This window comes from Vicia villosa, linkage group LG6 (genome assembly GCF_029867415.1).
Source record: "Vicia villosa cultivar HV-30 ecotype Madison, WI linkage group LG6, Vvil1.0, whole genome shotgun sequence".
Lineage (NCBI taxonomy): Eukaryota > Viridiplantae > Streptophyta > Magnoliopsida > Fabales > Fabaceae > Vicia > Vicia villosa.
In genome coordinates, this window is record NC_081185.1 from 140068048 (window position 1) to 140077124 (window position 9077).

At 33.7% G+C, this 9077-nt stretch overlaps 1 protein-coding gene across 2 annotated transcripts; it reads left to right on the top strand.

Moving 5' to 3' along the window:
- The first annotated feature begins 3967 nt into the window (after positions 1-3967).
- Positions 3968-8466, top strand: LOC131610226 (tryptophan synthase alpha chain-like). Of its 2 annotated transcripts, XM_058882120.1 has the most exons (10): positions 3968-4126; positions 4357-4573; positions 4736-4882; positions 4961-5026; positions 5581-5689; positions 6065-6141; positions 6508-6585; positions 7629-7706; positions 7965-8024; positions 8108-8466. In XM_058882120.1, exons 2-10 carry the CDS (start codon positions 4385-4387, stop codon positions 8240-8242), a joined length of 939 nt encoding a protein of 312 aa, XP_058738103.1. In that variant the 5' UTR covers positions 3968-4126; positions 4357-4384; the 3' UTR covers positions 8243-8466. The 2 variants fall into 2 exon arrangements, with proteins under 2 accessions (XP_058738103.1, XP_058738102.1); XM_058882119.1 differs by having other exon boundaries at positions 3972-4126; positions 4360-4573; positions 7965-8466.
- Positions 8467-9077: the final 611 nt, after the last annotated feature.

Sequence of the window (9077 nt, forward strand, 5' to 3'; positions counted from 1 at the left end):
AATCCATTTAGGGTTGATCGATTTTATTCGGATCATATATTGCACTTAATTAGAATCAAAGTGTCTTTAAAAAAAATAAAACCCGTGATTCGAATGAATTTTTACACATGATTCGAATCATGTCTGAATGGTCACGCCTATTTTGAAAATTCATTTAGTTTTTCTTTTCATTTTCTCATCATTTCTCTAAAACCCTCATGAGCGAAAATACTTTCATCATCATCATCAAATCTTCATATCATCATCTCATCTTCATAAATAATAATCATCATAATCATCACTTCATTATCCAAACATAATCAATGGTATCTTACAACCCTCAAAAGAGCTTATCTAATAAGAAACATGGCAAGAGACTCATGGCATCATCTCTTTCACTAGTTCCTGAGAAATCAAGGACCAAAATTCAAGCGAGCAAATCAACACATAGAGCAACAACCAAGGAGAAATCTTCCAAGACTCAAACTACTGAAGCTTTGTGTCATAAGGTAAAACATATTGTCCCTAATTATAGTTTTAAACTTTATCAAAAAAAAGTTTCTGAATAAGCCGATTAATCTTAAGTATTACATTGATCCCTCGGCTAAAGTTAAACTAAAAGCAGAATTTTTAAAACCTTTTGATTTTCATCTTCTATTGAAATTTATTGGGCTAAACAAGAAGTATAATCCTCATTATGTTAAAATCTCTACTATAATCTTGTGCAAAATCTTGGTAGCCTTGAAAGTAAGTTCAAGGACAAAGTTATTAGATTTAATTACACAGATTTCACTTAGTATCTTGGGTTGACTTATTCTGGTTCTGATATGGATATTTCAAGATCATATGAGTATGATAAAGTTTCTTTTTCTCTCTCCATCTCAAAATTTGTTTGTGAAAGTCCTGCCATGTCAAACTTTGGCATTAGCCATGTCAAGTTTGATATGCACTTGTTACACTAGAATATTGTTAAAATTATTTACATGAAACTGAGGAATTGGGGTAGAGCTGATGAAAATGATCTCTACTTGATGTGGGATCTCACTAATTATAGTGTACTTAATTGGGTGAATTTCATTGTGGACCGGATGCTTCACTACAGGGATAACCCAAAATAGATCTTTGTTTTTCTCTTCTTTTGTGCAGCTGATCCTTGATGTAAATGAGACTATTTCAAAAGAAGAAGATTTGATTGAAGCTCCAAAATTTTTGGATTACGGTGGTGTTTCAAAAATGAGATATTATAGGACTCCGATGGTGACTATTACTACCTTGAGTAATTTGGTCGGAAGGTTTATGATGACAAGGTTATGGAGCTTGCCAAGGATCCATCTGTTGAGGCAACTACTTTGTCTTCTTCTGACTCACTTTCTTCTGATTTGAAATCCGTTCTTGATGAGCTGGTTGAAAAGCTCTTAGTTGATAACCACGTTATGGAAGAAATAAGTATAGCACATATCGATTCTGTGGTTAGAGAAAGTGAAGAAAATTGGGAAAAGCTGAAGACTGATTTGAGGGTTGAGCTGAAGGCAGAGATTCAAGATTCTAAAGCTTTAATAACTTCTCAATTAGAGTCAGTTAGAGTTGATTTTTACCACCTGAGTAGAACTAATGTTATCCTTGATATTGGTCCTTCTGATATTGACATTTGCCCCATTACTCCCGTTCTAGATGACACTATTACTGCTACCGTTGTACGACCCTCTAATGATGAAGCTGACATTCCATGATTTTTTCTTTTCATGCATAGCATAACATTAACATTAGCATTTTTTGGATATTTATGCCATTTTTGTTGACCGATTGACTATGCATTTTTATCATCTTTGATTATATTTTGGATTATGTATCATGAGACAAGTCTTTTTAGTCACGTATGTATGATATCCTTGTGAGTCTCTATATTATATGTGTCTTGGTATCTCTCTTAAATTGTGTATTTGCGATAGTTAAATTCGTATGCAATTTATTTGGTGCGTGTTTAGTTTACTAAGTATGACATCCTACTTTTTAACTTTTAATCTATGTTGGATTCTACTAGTTACGTTTTTTCTCTTTATCTTTTCTCGCTTTTTGATATTTTTCAAAGAGAGAGAAGGTATCGAGATATTATCAATATTCACGTGCATTAAGTGTTTAATGCAGGGGGAGCTTTACAACTTTTACAACTCAAGCAAAGAAATGTAAATTAGTTCACCAAATTCATTTCATCCATCAAATTCCAAATAACGCCTTGAATAATTGATCAACACTAATATTTCAAATTTTCCAAACATAAAAAAGACGGAGACTGAAAGTACAGTCACGGTATCGTATGGTATCACTTATTTATTTTGATTTTAATTTGAATCAAAGTTTTCACTTAATTTGAATCAAAGTTTTCACTTAATCTGAATCAAAGCTTCACAAGACCCATTTCCATCCTAGATTTAAATAGTTGTTTCTTTGGTGAAAATAACAAAAGACTAGATCATATGGTTTAAACCCATAGAGACAAAGAGTAATTTTGTCTTCTCTTCTTAGTGTGTCTATACCCATCATCATGAATCTTTTTATTATTATCTAGAACAACTTCTCTATTATGAATTCATGTCAGATTCATTCTCCTTTTTGTTGCATCTTGTTCTTGTGCAATTTATTATTGTGTTGAGTGAATAAGAGAGAGAGAGAGAGAGAGAGAGAGAGAGAGAGAGAGAGAGAGAGAGTTGATTAATCTTGTTGTATTGTTCATGATTAATCGAGAACAATACAACAAGCCATAGAGACAAAGAGTAATTTTGTCTTCTCTTCTTAGTGTGTCTACACCTATCACCATGAATCTTTTTATTATTATATAGAACAACTTCTCTATTATGAATTTATGTCAGATTCATTCTCCTTTTTGTTGCATCTTGTTCTTGTGCAATTTATTATTGTGTTGAGTGAATAAGAGAGAGGGAGTTGATTAATCTTGTTGTATTGTTCATGATTAGTCAAGCTATTGATAACAATAAAAGCCAAGACCAATTCACCCAAAAATTTGAGAGAACCTTGAGTGTGTGTTCCTTATTCGCATTAATCTAATCCATTGACTAACACCTTGCACTTTTAGAGTGTTCATCCTTAGTCTTTTTCCATCGTTGAGGACCTTTATCTCTAAAGATTGAGTGTTTGAGGGAGACTAGTGGTACACTATGGTATCTAATGTTTTTGTGTGAAGTTTGTTGTGTGTTACATCTGCGGATATCATTTTTTGAATGCAATTTGGCATTTGTTGTTATTCATCAAGAAGAGAGTTTCATTATACTCCAATGAAGACTTTGGCAAGATCAAGTATCAACTGTCCGTAAGGAGGATATGAGAGTTGTCCATCTTTGATGAAGTTGTAGAAAGATTGCTCACAGACAAAGTTAGGATTTGTCCAATCAATTCTTAACTAATGCCAATCGCTAGCACAAGATAGATTATTGCATACGAATACTTGGAGCAAGTTATTATGAATAGCATAGTTATTAAATCAAGATCTTATAGAGATATTGTTTTTGTTAACAGTTGAGTGTCTCCACACAAAAAAAAAAAAAAAAATTATCATTTGATAGTTTTGATGGGAGAGCTCACATACTTCTTAGATAAACCACCTAAAATCCATTAATTAGGTCACGTGGTCCTTCGTTAAAATATTTGGGAAAAGCTAACATGTGCCCCAAGGGCACAAGTTAATGATATATTTATAGAAATATTTTTTTGGAACGCGTGTATTCAATGTATTGAAATTTTAAATATACTCTATTACATTTAATTACATTTAACTTTTTCTAATTATAGTATCATTAACATGTGCCCTTAGGGCACACGTTAGCATGACCCAAAATATTTTTACCTACTAATTGAAAAGCTTGAAACAAAATTTTCAAATACCTCACCCTAAACCAAACCACGAAGTGTAACAATTCCACAGACTATTAATAATTTCTAAATTTAAAACTCATTTCTATTATTTATTCATCGTTAAATGTGCCAACAATTTGAGCTTATCTTATTCTATAGAACAAAATGCAGCCACTGTAGCGTCTGAAACAACAAAGTGGAATCGCACTCAACTCAACTCGCCGGGAAACCCAGCCGAACTAACTCGTCGCCGGCCACTAACCCTCCGGCACTCATCCAGGTTTATCTCTTCCCCCTTCCCCTCTCCCGGCACGCCACGCAAGAGCATTGCGTCGTAGCACAGTTCCACTTCCCAAAAGCAATTCCGCCCCATAGCGGCGCAATTGACTTTCTTTTGATTCAAAAATCAGTCTCAATTTTCCAACTAACACAAATGTTCATTCACATTTCTTGATTCAGTAGTAATTCCAATCCAATTTATTGTTGTGATAACATTTTGGTGTTTTTCAGTAGGTTTGGGGAGAAAGCATTTTTTTTTATGGCCATTGCATTTAAATCATCTTGCTTCTTGCAATTGAACAAACCCGAGACCGGTTTCCGGAGCAGTTTTTCCTCCAAGAAAACTGTAGTTTCGGTGAAACGATACACTCCGGTGGTGGCTGCTATCAAGACCATGGAAACAGTTGGACTCTCCGAAACATTCAAAAGACTGAAGGAACAAGGAAAAGTGAGTGCATGCATGTCACGTTTTCTCTTCAATTTGCATATAGCAATGTACTTTACTTATTGTTTTAATTAGTCCATTTTCTATGCTTATAATAGATTAGTAACTATGGTTATAGATACTATTAATTCTTGACTTGAAGTGGTTATATATGTTTGTGTGAAGGTGGCTTTAATCCCATACGTCACAGCTGGTGATCCTGATCTTTCAACCACAGGAGAAGCACTCAAAGTGCTTGATTCATGTGGATGCGACATTATTGAGCTCGGTGTTCCTTACTCTGATCCTTTGGCGGATGGTCCTGTTATCCAGGTTTGATTTTTCTTCATATTCTAGTGATGTTTGGCGTTGTCTTATTCTCAAATCAAACTGATGTGTCATTCTGTTCAGGCTGCTGCTACACGAGCTTTAGCAAGGGGGACTAATTTTGATTCGATTATTGCTATGTTGAAGGAGGTAACTTGATAAAATGTTTTCCATTTTAATTATTACTTTCAGAAACTACTAAGAGGTTAGAGGTGGATATGCTACAAATATTGATTTTCATTCACAAATCGTTTACTATTTTTTTCTCTCTTTTTCTTAATTTGCCAATTTGTTACGAAGATTGAACCACTGATAGTGATGCCTATCCTCCACCCTTGTTCTTGTAGTTGAAGTGGAAGGACTCACTTTTAAGCTCTCACCCTTGTAGGGAAAAATTACTTGAACAAACCCTACTTTTGCTTAACAGTAATGATGCACTTGTGTCTCGTAAACATATATAAGTTGTGTCAGTTCTTTTGTCTGAACTTCATCTGTTCATTTCATTCCATTCATTGTATTGAACTCATAATACCATAATGTGTTCCACCATTTTGAACAGTTGGACGGATATTTTGTGTGTGCATTATTATCTAGTTAAAATTATTATTCGAACTATGATAAGTTCAGAAACCTTATTGCTTTTTGAAACATATCTTCCCTTGGATTCACGAATGGGTTATCATTCTCAATGGTTGATTTGGCAGGTTATTCCGCAGTTATCTACTCCAATTGCACTGTTTACGTATTACAACCCAATACTGAAGCGTGGTACGGGGAAATTTATGGCCACTGTAAGAGACACCGGTGTTCACGGTGAGACTCAACTGAATTAATGGTTTGACAAATAGCATAGTATATTAAAATTACATTGTGCTTCACTACTGTTGGTCTATTTTCGAAAATGTTATATGATAAACAATGTTGTAAAATGCATTGACTGGATCAGGAAACTGTTCCAAATTCGTATCCCATGTGGTATACTTAAAATCAGATTTTCTGGTTTTGCTAATTTACTATCAATATAAAAAAGAAAGCACCTCATCACTTTCCTGCCAAATCTTTGCTAAGGTTTCTTTTTTGGCCAAGTCCACTTAGAAATTACTAATGAAATTAAAACTTGTTTGTGTTGTTTTCCTTTTTTCTCCCGGTGTCATAGTCAATATTCTTTTCTTTTCCATATGTATGCAGGGCTTGTAGTCCCTGATGTTCCTCTGGAGGAGACAAAAATGTTAAGGGAAGAAGCTAAGAAGAATGGAATTGAATTGGTATGCCTACCTTTGAAATTTTCCTGAACGTTGTTTATGGATTTCAAGTGGATATCCTTATATTATTGATCATAATGTTAGAGAAATAGTTGTGCACGTAATTTTACTTGTTTGCATTTGCAATATGATTTTAAAAATATGAAATTAAGATGTCCTTAAACATAACAAAGGAGGCATGATGATTGGACCAATGAAGATTTGCTATCAAACATGACAGAATTCTCTTTCATAAACAATTAAAATATGATGGTGGTATATTTTGTTTTAGATTTTCAAATATGTTTATTTTTTTGTGGCTAAATTAATCTATGTTCACATGGCTATAATTAGTTGATTTGGTATATTTGCTTCTTTGATGTCATCAAGGTACTCCTCACAACACCCACCACTCCGGCAAACCGGATGAAAGCCATTGTTGACGCTGCAGAAGGATTTGTGTATCTTGTAAGAGCTTTTGTCAATCATACTATCCTCTTTTATTGGTTCTTTTTCTTAGGTCCTATATGAACTTTGGACCTGCTACACAGTCTTGTTTTTAGTGTATGGTCTGTGATTTTCTACATGATTTCTTTCTCGCTATTTCCAAAAACAGTTAAAATTTTATATCTACATACTTGTGTTTCACTTATTTTTAAGAGATAGTTTAATTGTGTGTATAAGATTAAGATGAGCTATTCACCACCAACTGACTGCCATCCTGCTACTTGAAAGCATATTTGCTCCTGCTTCTAGTCTGATGAAATCAGAATAATTTCTAGCTTCTCTGTTCATTCTCGAGCATTAAACATGCTCCAATAGTTCTTTACCTTTTAATGCTATCTCATCTCTATAAGTGCCAGCTCCCAACATCAAAGGAAAAATTCTAATCGCTTAGTTATGCATCTTTATTCTGTGAATCTTTTTCTTAAATATTTGCATGTTAAGCAGACAGCTTTCATTGGTTCTTTTAGTTAATACAGTTTTCTCTGACAATATCGGTTTCAATTTTATTTGTATGGTTTTATAATTTTACATGCTTTCCTGCAAACAAAATATGTTCATCTCGGAAAAATCTGTGAGGACTATTTACCTTTTCTTGAACAATGAGTTATTTTTTGTAATATTTACCAAGATGGAATGGAATAGGAAGTTTTTTTATGTGGCAGGCAACCATGTAAATGGACTGCCACATTTACATTCTTTTATGAAATGGCCATACATAGTTTAGGTTTGTTTAAATAATTTCTTATAAAGTTCTTTAGCTTTGCTTATTTTACTGAATGTTGTGAAGTCTTCAAATTTTTTATTTATTTATTTATTTTAAAGATTAATCAATAGATTTATTTTCAAACAAATTATTTAACTCACATGTAAAATTGGGTTAGGAAATTAGTGCCAAGTTTTGAGAAATAGAATACATTGAAAACCAAAAGTGTCTCACACAAGTTTCTTAGATCAATGTGTGGTGCTTCTAAATGCCGTTAACCATTTGATGATTTAATTTATAGGTGAGCTCCGTGGGGGTAACTGGAGCCCGAGCGTCCGTTAGTGCTAAAGTTCAGGCCCTTCTGCAGGAAATCAAAGAGGTTTGTCTCTCTTTATTCTGAAAAGGGTTTTGGATTGAATCCTGCCAAAATATATGCAGTTACTGAAGTCATGAGATTGAAGTTACTAATGAAGATTAAATGGCTCAAATTCTGAAATTATATTTTAAATCCAAATTGTCAAGTTAAAATATATCATTCACTCTTAACCCTATAGATCCAAATTTTATGAGTCAAAGAACTTGGTGAATCTTAATATTTATGCTTTTTATTGAATCGTTTTTTTTTTTTTAAATTAAGGCAACAACTAAGCCTGTGGCCGTTGGTTTTGGAATATCAACTCCTGAACATGTGAAGCAGGCAAGTACTTTGTCCATATTTATTTTAGTATGCTTCTACTTAACTTTGGTTAAATAATTGATCAATCAAATAATTTGTTACAGATAGCGGGATGGGGAGCTGATGGAGTGATTGTTGGCAGTGCTATAGTGAAGGTGCTTGGCGACGCCAAATCTCCCCAAGAAGGATTGAAAGAACTAGAAATTTTCACCCGCTCCTTAAAATCAGCACTGGATTGAAATTATGTCTGGATATGCACAAACTTGTAGTAGTATATTTTTGTTGATCCATTCTAATAGTTGTTTGTCTTCATGGATAATGGATCTGTTTTTATTAAGTTTTGATAAATTAAAATAACAAGATGCATGGGGAGAATTTAAAATTTTAGTTCAAGTTGGAATGAGTTTAAGATTTTTATAAATAATGAGCTAGTATCTAAAGGAAACTTAAATTCTTTTGTCAATCCATCTAGCCCATGATTCAACAGAAATATGAATCTAGGGATGAGATTTTGCTTGATGCACTAACAGAAAGCAATACACAAAATTTAAAAATTTCATAGGCACTATTAATCTTAGAAACACAACTAATGGAGTAGATTGAGCAGATTGTATTCATCAGATTGAATTCTTATTTGTGGTTGGAATTGTTGATGATCATAATACCTGTGTTATTTGCTTTGCATATGTAAGAAAGGAGGAAAGAGATGTACTTTATCCTATGGGTGGCAAAACAGGTGGCGGGCCGCCGGTCCGGCCCGCACACCCGCCTAAAAATGGCGGGTTGGGTTGGGATTTTGGGCGCGCCGTCTACCAAAGCTTGTCCTGCCAAAATCCACCGCCCGCCTAAGCTCTCCCCGCCAAAGTCTGTCGCCCGCTAAAGTTCGCTTCACCTATTTGTTAAATTCATTTCACTTTAAGTTTGCATTTTTTAAATTAATTCTAATAATTTAAATTCTTGATGATTTTATTTTATATATTTATAAAAAAATGTATCCTAATTTTCTAACTAAAACTATACTAGAAGCTCACGCATGTAACAACCGATTCTCCATAAATTTTTACAAACTAAAAT

What these genes read in the sequence shown, in the direction of transcription:
- LOC131610226 (XM_058882120.1), top strand. Translation starts at nt 4,385, where the DNA reads ATGGCCATTGCATTTAAATCATCTTGCTTCTTGCAATTGAACAAACCC. An exon ending in CAGAAGGATTTGTGTATCTT is followed by an intron (nt 6,586 to 7,628) that starts GTAAGAGCTTTT and finishes TTTAATTTATAG; the next exon opens with GTGAGCTCCGTGGGGGTAAC. An exon ending in CTCCTGAACATGTGAAGCAG is followed by an intron (nt 8,025 to 8,107) that starts GCAAGTACTTTG and finishes AATTTGTTACAG; the next exon opens with ATAGCGGGATGGGGAGCTGA.